The sequence below is a fragment of the Corvus kubaryi genome, unplaced genomic scaffold, assembly GCF_017639235.1.
Source record: "Corvus kubaryi isolate FWS band 111438036 unplaced genomic scaffold, C.kubaryi_AGA036_p1.0 70, whole genome shotgun sequence".
In the NCBI taxonomy this organism is placed as follows: domain Eukaryota; kingdom Metazoa; phylum Chordata; class Aves; order Passeriformes; family Corvidae; genus Corvus; species Corvus kubaryi.
The window spans coordinates 2,694,518-2,707,041 of NW_024582058.1; the positions used below are offsets into that span (position 1 = coordinate 2,694,518).

General features: G+C 46.9%; 1 protein-coding gene across 7 annotated transcripts in view; it reads left to right on the plus strand.

Moving 5' to 3' along the window:
• Positions 1-12,524, plus strand: part of PAK5 (p21 (RAC1) activated kinase 5) — a 162,736-nt gene that overhangs the window by 145,201 nt on the left and 5,011 nt on the right. For 5 of the 7 annotated variants that reach the window (XM_042049298.1, XM_042049297.1, XM_042049302.1 and 2 more), the window contains 4 exons: positions 4,922-5,413; positions 7,842-7,975; positions 9,692-9,818; positions 12,319-12,444. In XM_042049298.1, the coding sequence (XP_041905232.1) occupies positions 4,922-5,413; positions 7,842-7,975; positions 9,692-9,818; positions 12,319-12,444 (879 nt within the window). Of the gene's footprint in view, positions 1-4,921; positions 5,414-7,841; positions 7,976-9,691; positions 9,819-12,318 lie in introns of all 7 variants that reach the window. The other 2 variants (XM_042049299.1, XM_042049303.1) reach the window with 2 other exon arrangements.

Consider the following 12,524-nt stretch of genomic DNA (forward strand, 5'->3'; position numbering starts at 1 on the left):
CTGTCCCTGCTCTGCCACGTGAGGTACATTACCTACACAAGCTTTCCTGCCCTGCCTGCAACAGTTTGCTGAACTCGTTCAGTTCAGTTCAGAGTGCTTTTCTCACACCTCTAGTCACATAACCATGATGACCTGCTTAAGCATCTAATATTCTGCAAGAGATGCTTTTTCAGTGTAGCTTGCACTGAACATCACTGAGTTCCCCTAGCAACGAGCAGCGGGATGATAATTTTTCCAAGGCTGGGGTTGATGTGACGTTCCACGTGCTGAGGTAGGTGCCTATCAGTGGTGAGATCCGTTCTGCTCTCTGATGATACCTGAACATGCATTTGCTTGCTGGCCATGTGCTCTGAGAACGTGGTTGTGTCCTGCTGCAGTCCCAGGTCTCTGCAGATCCCTGATACCCCGGTGTTGGAGGTGTGTGTGTGTCGTGCTTCCTTAGGTTTTGGCTGCTTTGCCATTACCATGGTGCAGTGACCCATGGGGAAGGATGAGCGATGCATTTTTCATCCCTCTGCATTAAAGCACAGAGCTGGGCTTTGGAGCTTGAGGAGAAATCTTGGGGGGAGTGGAAAAGTTACAGGTCTCTGTAGGTGCCTTTCCAAAGCTCAGGGTGTGGTGGGAGGAGTGTGTGTGGTAGTTAACTGAGTGCTGGTGTGGCATTTGGTGTGGATTCTGGAAGTTGTGAGGAAAATCTGGGATGGGGTAGCTGCCCTTTCCTTTACTGAAAGCAGTCATTTTGTCAGCGTTTAGAAAGGAGAAGGACAAATGCAGTAATTCAGAGACCTGGTAGCACCTGCTTCTGCCAGTTTCACACCTTTCAGTAGGGCAGAAGAAGACAGAGGTGTTTTTTACAGGATTCCAGCAGTTTGAAAAATATCCATTAAAAGGCAGTAACAACTTTTATTAAAAAAAAAAAAAAATTATGCTTCCATGCAAGATTCATTGTGAGCTGTTCCTCTCCTCAGAGCATCAAAACCACTCCTACAACCTTGGTGTACTGAAACTTGATGATTCACTGTTAAATGCAGCAGTTCAATTCCCAAACCCGTCCACAGTTCCTGGAAGTGAATAGGAGTTTCTTGTCTTGGATGATTGCTGAAGAATCTTCTTTTCAAGGAGGCATTAGTAAGATAATGGTTCATCAAATGGGCTTACTAAATGAGAATCAGATCTCAAGTCAGATATTTTACAAATGAGATTGGGTTTAAAGTATAATTAAAAGGGGTGAAAAAGTAAGCGAAAAATCTGCAGGCAAAATGCGTGGCATCGAAGTTCGTTTAACAAGGATGTTCATTTTGGCTTGTAAACATGACTTACTTCAGTGTTTTTTGCAGGTAAGAGGTGTCAGATAAATCAAATGTCTGCCCTTTTTCATCATCAGTGACATCAGAGTTATTACATCAGACGACTTGCCCTGCCCTGGGCTTGGCCACTGCTGTGCAGTGGGACCGTGGAGGTGAAGGAAGCCAGAGGCTCAGATTTGGTACCCTCTGACCCACCCCTGTGTTACCTACCTGCCCTCCTGTCCTGCACACTAACTCTCGGGCATGGAGTTGCAGAGTCTGCTCTGTTACCCTCACCACACAGAGTTGATGTCCCACCTCAGTATTGTCGCACAATACCGAATTTGTCATGCCAGGTTGGCTTATTTTTGGCCACTCTGTACTGCATGGGATTTTTTTTGCCTCCTCTTCATCTCAGGCAGCCCTCTTAACTTCTGGCACCAAGCTCTATTGTTTCAAAACTCTTTTCCCTGTTGTTTTCCAGTAGGAGCTCTCCGTGACCCCCTCCTGTTCCTCCTCCAAGGGCCCATGATGTCTGCTCTCCCCTTTGCTACCTCGTACTGCTGTAACATAGAAGTGTCTCTCACCATCGTCCTCTGTGTCCCTGTGCACCACGAGGACATTTCCAGCCTGGCAAAGGCAGGGCCAAGCCTTTGCTGTCAGGAACTCTCTCTTTTTTTCCCTGTCTTCCCATTCACATGCCAGCAGCTGTACATGAGTGCTGCCTGCCACCTCTGTGTGTGGAACAGGGAGTCTTGGGGGTTTCCACCAGCAAAGCACCGGACAGTAACCTTTGCCTTTGCCATATCCCTGGGATTTACAGACCATCCATTCCATACCTTTGACTTGGGCAAACTGAAACCTGATCAAATGGAAATCCACTGTATGTCACGGAGGGGCGAGTCCATCCCACCGGGACTCGAGGATGTGGGCTCTGGCCGCAGGGCTGCGGCTGTGGCTCTGCCGCAGTCTCACTGCAGAGCGTGCGGGGACACCCACTCGGCTGAAAGGCTGCCCAGGCAGCCTCCTCGCAGGGAAGGGACCCCTCAGGAGCAAGCAGGTGTTCCCTCTGCTTGCAGTACATAACAGGCATCGCTGTCACCAGAGCGAGAGCTGGAATGAGTTTAGACACGGCGTTACGTCCATGCTTTAATGGTGAAAAGACCTGAGTGCCAATGTGGCCGTGTGCGGATGCGGGAGATGCCGCTGTGCCATGATGGATGTTGTGTCAGAGCTTCGGCTGCTCCTCTGACCTGATCTTGAATGAGCGCAGGACTGTTTTCTTCTTCCCTTTGTAGTATTTAAAAGCTTTCCTTTCAGTAGGTGACTGCATTCAGTAGCAGAAATAGAATTATTAGTGGAATAAAGTATGCTTGATTTTGCTGTGATGTGGAGCACTGCGTCAGGACACAGCCTCGGAGGAGAGCTTCAGCTGATTTACTTATTATAGCTCCTGACTTTTTGTAACATTTCCTGGGATTCAGGAAGTGGGTTTACATTGTACAGCAATGCTAACCTCAGAAAGCTTCCAAAAATTCTTAGCAAGCACACTGAACCCCTGAATTTTCATTCTAAAATTTCACTGCAGAATATTCTTTTGCCAGTGTGTTAAGCTTAGGGCATACTCAGACATGGATGAAGCCTCAGATAATTCATTGGCGTGGATTTATCCATTTTGAATTTCTAGACCAGGTTTTCCCCATCTCAGTGGTTATAAAGAAAATGGTGCATTTTCAGCCAAAGCAATAATTTATTTGCCTCTACATACACGGATATATAGGACAGGGTTAGATTGAGTTTCCCTCCCTCCACCAAACCATCTGAGCACTTTTCCGCATTAATTAGTTTGGCAGATGTAATGTCCTTCATGAAATTCATGATGTCTCTGACTCCCTTCTATTTTATGGCTGCCCCTACCTGATGGAGGAAGGGAAGGATGGCTGTAATCATGTGGATTTTTGCCTAAGCAATCCTGGCATCCTGGGAGGCGGCTGTACAGCCCTGTTCGTGCTCGCCGGATGCTCCCGATGGCGGGTGGCTGGCAGCGTGCAAGCCTCGCGTGGAAGCAGACTCCAGCTTTTCCGAGGGAAGCCTCTGAGCAGCCCCTCTGGAGAGGCATTCCCTCTTCCCCGCTAAAGCTCTTGCGGAATGAAAGGCCAGGCACGCTGGCTCACGCGGGAGGTGGGAAAGCGCCAACATAAAATTGCACTGGAGGCTTTTCTGCCCACACCGAGGCGACTCCAGCTCCAAACTCCTCCTCGCTGTGCAGAGCCCATGGTGATAAATCGATGCTGCGGCAGACTTTTTTTTCTTTTTTTTTTTGCAGTCTTAGCATAAAATGGTCAAATGATGTTCCACCGCAGAATTCAATTTCACAGTTCAGTTGGGTCCTTGATTACACTGCCAAATTCAGATTAATGTGCATTTAACTAACATGGATCAGGGACTCCTGGCCGGCAGCCAGCAGTAATAGTAGCAACCGTGGGCTGTGTAGAGTTTGCTGCTCTGTCCATCCCTGTGCACTGCCACTGAAATTGATTGATTAAATGAACTCATTGCCATAATTATTTGTAATTGTGCTACATGATGAGCCTGTGTCAAACCACCCCCTGCTCCGAGATGCTCCACACATCGTCAGGAGCAACATACTGTAAATGTGAAGATGTTCTTTTCCAGAGGAAATAAATATAATTTTGGGGTGGGTTTTTTTGTTCTGCATCTTTTGGGGGGTTTTAGTGTGGATAGAAGCAAACTATTATGTTTGTAAATGTGAAGTATTCGTTAGTCTTCAATGTAAGAAGCTTAGAGAAGCTTGGAAAATATAAAAAATAGAAAGGAACCTACAAATGAACAGGGCTTCCCACTGGGATAATTTCCTTTGTGATTTTCTCTGATTTCAGATGAAAATTAGCAGTTTTGTGACACTGCAGTTAAGTAGTGTGTCGCTGTGGAAAATGATTTAAGAAATGTTGAATTGAATTAGGCTCCTCATCAAATTCACGTAAGCAGTCACTCAAACAACAGCTGGTAGCACGGCAAGACAGGAGATGACAGGGATTTTAGGGTACCACCACCTCCACAAGAAGAGGTTGGTGGGTTATCCCTAAATTGCTGGAGAAAAACATAAGAAAAGGCTAAAAGTTGAGAATAAATATCCAGGTACTGGTAAGACACAAATTGGAATTTGCCAAAGGGCAAATTTTTATCACATCCTTGGATGTGACAGGGATAGATTCTTGGAGGAAATGGCCCAGAGAGCCTGCAGGGCACTGCAGATGCAGAGCAAATACATTTCCTGAAGCATAGGTCCCTCCCAACCAGGGCCATTCTACGTTTCAGCAAAGACTGTTGTATGTACAAACAGGTACCGGGACAGAAAAATGCACCTGAGATGCACGAAAGATCTGGACTTCCCCGGCCTCATGTCAATGGTGCTGAGGGCACGGGAGCCCAGTGGTCGGAAAATCCCTGCCCAGACAGGGGCAGCAGTGCCACGTTGAGCAGAACGGGGACAATGTGGGAGCACGTTGTGCCAGCTCTGCTGGGTCCTCCGGCGGTGCTGGAAACGAACGGAGTGGAGGGGCAGGGACAAAGGTGCTGCTCACTCAGCCTCACCCTCTGTGTTTGTGTTGCAGATGGATTATGACCGAGCACAGCTGGTTGTCAGCCCACCGCTCTCGGGGTCAGACACCTATCCCCGGGGCCCAGTCAAGCTACCTCAGAGTCAGAGCAAAGTCAGCTACTCCAGCAGCAGCTACCAGTACCCCCTGGTCTACCACAAAGGCCCCCACTATCACCAGCCGCCTCTCCAGCCCGGCTCTCCCTATATTTCCACCGCCTCCTACCCCAGCTCCCCGAGTATCACGTCAAGTGCTTATCCTCCCCCCAGCTGGGGCTCCTCCTCGGACCAGCAGCCCTCCAGGGTGTCCCACGAACAGTTCCGAGCTGCCCTGCAGCTCGTGGTCAGCCCCGGAGACCCCCGGGAGTACCTGGACAGCTTCATCAAGATCGGGGAGGGCTCCACAGGGATCGTGTGCATCGCCACCGAGAAGCACACGGGGAAGCAGGTCGCCGTGAAGAAGATGGACCTCAGGAAACAGCAGAGAAGGGAGCTGCTCTTCAATGAGGTACGTGGGTTGGGTGGTGCAACAGGTTTTTTAGGCAGCAGGTTTGACAGGAGACATGGGCCAAATGCCACCATCAAGAGCCAAATTAATCTTTCTAAAAGAGGTGGTGAGTCCCACACACATCTATGCTGTATAAATACTGTATAGCCAGACCAGTTTCAAGTGAGGTACAGCTCCTCCTGGCTTTAAACTATTATGTTGTCCCGGGAAACAGCTAAGAAATGTGTGAGCTGGTCCGTGCAGTGTATCAGGTGCTCAGACATAGCCCAGCTGCTTTTTTCTGACTGTCCTGACAGTTTATTCTTCCAAGAGGGAGGATCCAAACTAACGAGACTATTCAAGAAGCATGTGCACTATATTCTGGCATATACGTGCTTTTTGTTTCCTCCCTTCTTCCTCTCCTAACCACCAGCACTCCCTTTGCTTTCTTGATGGTTACTAAGCTAAGAGCTGGCAGTCCCTTTTTTATGGAACCGTCTGTGTTAATTCCCACATCTCCTTTCCTGAATGATTGCAGCCAGTTCAAAGCCCACAGCTGTTTATGGGAGAGTGTTTTCCCCATGTACGTTATTTTAAATTTCAGAACACTCATTTTCATTTGCCATTTTTTCACTCAGTTGTTTGGGGATGAGAGTACCTCCTGCACCTTGAAGAGCTAGTCCTTATTTAATTTCTATCTCTCTTAAAGAAGCTGATAGGGTGTGTTCAGTGCTCCCTTTTTGAGATCGCTTGTAAATACCCTGATCAATACCAAAACCGTTGCAGGATCCCAGGAAAACCTGTGAAAATGAACCTTTTAATTCTACCTTTTGTTTCCTGTGTTTTAACTATAAGTTGGTCTTCCTCAGCACACGACAGACTGATTTCTTTAAAACCTTTAAAAACTTAACACTTTAAAATTAAAATACTCGTTTTTAACAAACTTTATGCAGTTCTTCTTTACCCAGTGCATGACTGTCCTGGTTATTTGGGCTTGGCTTTGCCTCTGCTGGAGGCTGTGCTGGCTCTAACCGAGCGTCTCTTGGACAGGAACATCTTGAAGCAGGTCCTACGTGCTGTGCAGGACCAAGCTGCTTCCCTGACACGCTCCAGTCACTCGTGTCATCTGAAAATCCCTTGTCAGCAGTGATGAAATCCCTCTGTCTGTAATGAGGCCTTCCCTGGCTGTTGTTCTCTCTCCTGGTTGCCATTCTGACACCCCTCAGTACCCTGTGGTCGTGGACACTGTCTTGGCTGGGCTGCCCTCACTGTGGTGCCAGTTCTGTGCAGTCCCTTTTAGGTGCAGGGTTGGAGTCATCCCCTTTATCACCAGCAGTGAGAGACTGGAAAGATTGATGTCTCCAGACATTTTGGGGTGCATTTGTGTGCACGCAGGGGCACGTTGGACCTTGCCCTGACAAGGGGCAGTGCCCTGCTCCATACCCCCCTAGAGCCAGGCATGGTGCCAGTTCCTGGCACACTGGGAGCAGTGCTCCACACCTGCCCCTGGAGCCCTAATCCAGCCCCAGAGTAGCCACATGACTGTAAATCCCACTCAGGGAAGGGGCCTAGGAAGGCCAGGGGGTATTCAGGCCAAACACGAGGCAAGCACTTGTCTTGACCCTACTGTCTCTTGGACTTTCTGTGAGCTGTGCTGGAACCCAGGGGTTGGTGGCTGCATGTGTCCTTCTCTATATATTTTCTATCTTTCTCTCTTTCTCCTTCTTCTAATTCCCTCTTCTCAGAATTTTTGAGTAACTTAAAATTGAACTTAAAATCAAATTAAAAGCTTAGATTTTGCCAAGTTGAACGGGCCAAGTTAATGGGCTTTGAGAAGTGTTTTACATGGATTCAATGTTGCACAAAGCCTTTTGCCGAAGTTCTCTGATTGCCAGTTGCCAGTAAAGCTTTTTGTTGTTTGACCTCTTGAGAATAACTTGTCGGTATTTCTCCAGTGTGTCTAACTCAGAGTACACAACAAACAGTAAGCCTTTTACAAGTGTCTTTGACTGAGTTTTCTGGGGCCTTCCTCCAGCATTCTGACGGAATTCTGTGCAAAGCACCATTTGGTACGTGATAAAAATGACTTTGATGCGTTGAGCAATTAATCAGGTTAAAAAAAAAATCTGTTGTACTGAAAGCAACTGGCAGTAAAAAAAACCAATTAAATAAATAGTTCTGTTCCTGCAGGCTGAAATAAAGCAATTATCTACTGTTTATACTCTATCAACTAGAGATTCTTTCTTCCTCCTGATGCATTTATGATGACTGATATTTTTATGTAAATATATTGATTTTGTTTATGCGCTGGCATAAGGATTAGGGAGGATGTGATTCATCGCAGAACCTTTCCTAAACACCAGGAGAAGAGTACAGTGAAAAAGAAGGTCAAAACAAGTGTCAGATAAAGCTTGTAGCATTCCCAGCTCGTCCCTTTGTGCCTCTGCAGGTTGTGATCATGAGAGATTACCACCACGAGAACGTGGTCGACATGTACAACAGTTACCTGGTCGGGGACGAGCTCTGGGTCGTGATGGAGTTCCTGGAGGGCGGTGCTCTCACAGACATCGTGACTCACACCAGGTGGGCTGGGGGCTGGGGGGGGTGTACAAAATACAGAGAGAAAACCACAAAACTGCAGAAAAGATACGTGCATGGAGAATAGATACCCACGTATTTTAGGCGTACACACAGTTAAACCCACAGGTATCATGCTGGCTTTGCCATCAGCGATAAGCCAGAATTGCAGATGAACTCCTGTTGATACCAGCATTCGCTAAACCAAAGGGAAAGCAATACCTGAGAGGGCCTGCTGGTAGATGGGGATTTGCTAACACTTTAGGAGGCACTTCAGCAGCAACACAAGTCCTAAAATGGCAAAAAAAAAAAAGTTCCCTGTTTGGTGATCTGTATTGTTGGGTTTGCTGTCATAACCACGTCTGTTGTAAGGCTAATTTCTCCTCACAAAGGTTATCTGCAAACCAACCCTAAAACATACGGGGAGAAGTATTTTTATATCAGAATATTTGTGCTTATGGTGGAGCACATTCCCATACTTCAGTTAATATCACACCTACACGCAGTAGGAAATTAGGCAGCACAAAAGCTGCAGTGTATGGAACTGTTCTACCTCTTCTGAGGGGAGACATTATGTTTTACAGCCCTCTTTACATCTGCTCTTTGCTCATCTGCTTCTGATAAGCTGGATAAAATGGGATTCTTTATTTAATTTCTTCCTGTTGAATGAAAGAAAATTAAAATTTCCACACCAAACCAGTGGGAGAGTATTTAAGGGGAACAAGAACAAAAGCAAGGAATTATAAATTAGAAAATTTGTCTTCTCTCCTAGTTTAATGATGCTCTTCGATCCTACCAAGAGTTGTAACACAGATGTTTTATTTTTTAGTGTTACCTTAGCTTACGTGCTGGAATAAATCACAATGTTGGAAGTATTTGCCAAACCATTAAAAGCTCTATCTTAGATGTGTCTGACAGAAGTTTAACAGCAAACAGATGTTCCCAGGGCACTACTTCTTAAGAGCTGTCATCTATTTTTTAACTCAAAATAGTCTTTTCTTTATCATTGGGGTGTTTTTTTTACATTGCATGACCTTCCCTCAAAGATTTTGCTAAAATACTGCAAATGGCACACAAAGTTAAAGCAGAAATTTCCATGGGTGTTTTACTGCTCAGGTAAAAGAGATGCTGGGGACATCAGCAATGGGACAGTGGCACCAGGGTGCACAGCCCATCCCAGGCATTGCACTGTAGCTGATAGAATGACCCCAGAATGGGGTTTTTCAACTGTGCACAGAATGAGAACTCTTGCTGCTTATTTTTCTGCTGAAATACCCAGAATATTTTTATAGAAGGCATAAAAGTGCTCTCAAAGAGCTACAACCCAGGGCCTGATGTTTTGCCTACAGAATTAAGGGTGTTTTTTCTCATATTTATTCCACGCCTGTTTCCATCCCAGTAGTGATTTGCCCTGCTTGGCAAGCAGTGAGCTTACTGTAAATAAGGCATTTCCGTGATTTCCCAGAGGGAAACAGGCTACAGCACATGGCACACTCGGCTTTTTTAGTGCTGCAGGGAGACTGATCCAGAGCTTGCTGCAGAGCTGATCCCCACTCCTCATCTCCCTTTTTTTGACAGAAATAGGACCAGAGATTCACCCCACAGAGCCACTGCCTAAAAGGTCTCCTGTATAGTGGTGTGAATAGGAAGTTGTGCCTCTCCACATCCCCTTTCCCCTGTCTTCCCCAACACTCAGCTGTTCTTTGCCCCTTGCTGTTGCAGGATGAACGAGGAGCAGATCGCCACGGTCTGTCTGTCTGTGCTGAGAGCCCTGTCCTACCTGCACAACCAGGGCGTCATCCACCGCGACATCAAGAGCGACTCCATCCTGCTCACCAGCGACGGCAGGGTGAGCACCCGGCCTTCCCAGCCCCCAGGGCTGCCAGGACAATACCTGTGCACAAAGTGGCACTGCCTGGAGAAAAAGAATCCAGGCAGGGGAAAGAATGGGGTGTGACCTGTGAATAATTTGAGAGCTGAATCTGAAAAACACAGGCCTGGTCTGGCCAGTGATTGACATCTGTGCTGCAGGCAGAGTCCTTGGGGAGGGATTGGAGCTGTCAGAAGGCAGTGGCAGAGGAAACCATGCAGCAAGGGTGATGATCAGGTGATGGGAGACCACCTTCTGGGCTGCACCACTCCTACTCTGATGCCTCTCAAAAAACACTTCCTTTTTACTATACTTAGTTCTGTACATGTGCTCTGCTTCTCCAAGCTGCTTAGGAGGCCAGCATCAATCTATGCAAATAGCAAATAATCTGCATTACTGCTGAAACCCTCCCCAGATGGTGAGAGTAGCTTTCACACTTCCAAGATGCTTGATGAAATCTGTCCCACGCTTCCATTTACTTGGATGAGATGCTGCTGCCCGTGACTTGCTGTGTCTTCGTGTTGTTAATGAGCAGAGGGAGAAGGGGACAAAATGCTGCACGTGACTTGCTCAGTAAACAAAATGTAGTTTGCACACAAAAAAATAAGGGTTGCTCCACTGGTAGTACACACCTGTCTAAGGCAAGATGTGGAGGGTTGGACTGAGCTCAAGAGCTTTGGTTTGGAAGCAGATCCAGACCTTCCCCTTCCAGAGGTAAAGCTCTTGGCTTCCCAGGCCTGGTCTGACTCTTTAGCCAAAGGCTTGTCTGTCTACTTTGATGCCCACTTCACCAAGGGAGAGGGAATTTCTTCCTGCAGCAGTCACAGGCTGCTCCTGTTAATCCTGTCAAGGAAAGAAAATCCCACGTGTGTAGGAGTTTCTCAGTTGTGATTTCAGTTCATGTTGCTGAAATAACATCTGATCTGCGCTCGGGATCTGCATACAGTGCCTCATTATACTCATTACTCCAGCCCTTATTATCTGCATTGCAGATTTCTTCATGGCTGTGTTGTGCAATTATCTTTTTTTAGAAAATCGTCGTCTTTTATGTACTCGAATGAGCAATAGATATGCAAAACCTCTTGTGCTCCCACAAAAGAAGACTGGGCTCTGCTTCCAAAATATGCATTATTTCTTCCATTCTTCATCGTGTAAACTGAAAAATACATTTAGCAGGGAGAACTTGGCTATTATTGGCATTGTTTTAGAAGTACCAACAATCATTTCATAATTCTGTTAAAAATAATACCCGTAACTTCTAAAAAAGTAATGTCTGTGCTGAATCCAAAAGAAAATAAGTGAGTGCTGACAGTGAGTCTACACAATGCAGGGATTTATGCAGCTTCCCACTCCACTTGTCTTGTTTGGGCTCACTTTGTATCCCCAGGCACTGATGGGATACACAGCCTGTGGACCTTGGGCATGGGTAACCACTGAACTGTGCAGTGATGGGGGTTAGGAAAATGTCCAGGAAATTCCCTTTGGTAGCTTCCAGGCCTCCAAGTAAGTACTCAGAGGGTTAAAAAAAATATTTTAGCCTTAAGAAACAAGCTGTTTCTGGAAGTGGGTGATGCCACCAATCCTCAGACCAGCTTGTTGTGGTTGGAGGTTGGAGGAATTTTCACCTTGGCATTGTACAGCGACAGGGAGGGGGAGGTGATAATTTTCCATAATTTTTGTTGTTAAAAAAAACTGTCATAAAAGTGTGAGCCAGGCACATGATGCAGCAAGAGCTGCTCTCTGGAGTGCTTGTGTATCCCATTATTTCTATTTCAGGTCACTGCCACAGCTACTCAAGGACAGTACTAATTCCTGAGTTCCCAAGCAAAGGGAACAGGTTAAGTCTTTTGCAAGGAGTCTTGTACCCTTCCCTGCCTTCTCCACCTTAGCTCTCCTGCTACACAGAGATGGCAGCTTCTTCAGTGATAGTCCACAGTGTGAGGTCCTGGGCTTGACAAACCATTGGAAGAGGTTTTATTTTCTGTGGGTGGTAAAAGGGAATGGGGGTGAATGCCACTTGTTTCCCACATTTTCTGGCAAACTCAGAGATTGTACAAACAAGGAGTGGGAGGGGTAATACGCATATTCACTTGGAATATGTGTATTACTGGATATCACATGTTGAACTACAAACATGGGGGTTCTATTTGGAATATTTTGTTTTCCTTCCATTTTTAAGTGTTACAAGCCATTTATCACCTCTGCATCCCTTGCTGGTGGAGAGGCAATGGGCTGTGACAGATGATACCAGGAATGAGCAGCTCTGCCACTCTCCTACATCTCCCCTTGCCTTCATTTTAATGAGCTGCATGTTCCCCAGGCTGTGCTCCCATCTCCAGACACTCCTTCAGAGCTGGGCTGCTGTCCTGTCCCAGGAAAACGCTGCAGCTCCAGCCCTGTCCCTCCGGCTGCAGCCTGAGGTGTGTCTTGGCAGAGTTTGCCTTGTTATTCAGGAGGGGCTTTTACTTCTTCTTTGCAGATAAAATTGTCCGACTTTGGGTTCTGCGCCCAAGTGTCAAAGGAGGTCCCCAGGAGGAAGTCCCTGGTTGGGACACCCTATTGGATGGCACCGGAGGTGATATCCCGCCTGCCCTATGGCACCGAGGTGAGCACAGCGGGCACTGCCAGAGGGGCTATCCCAACTCCCTATGGCACCAAGGTGAGCACAGCGGGCACTGCCAGAGG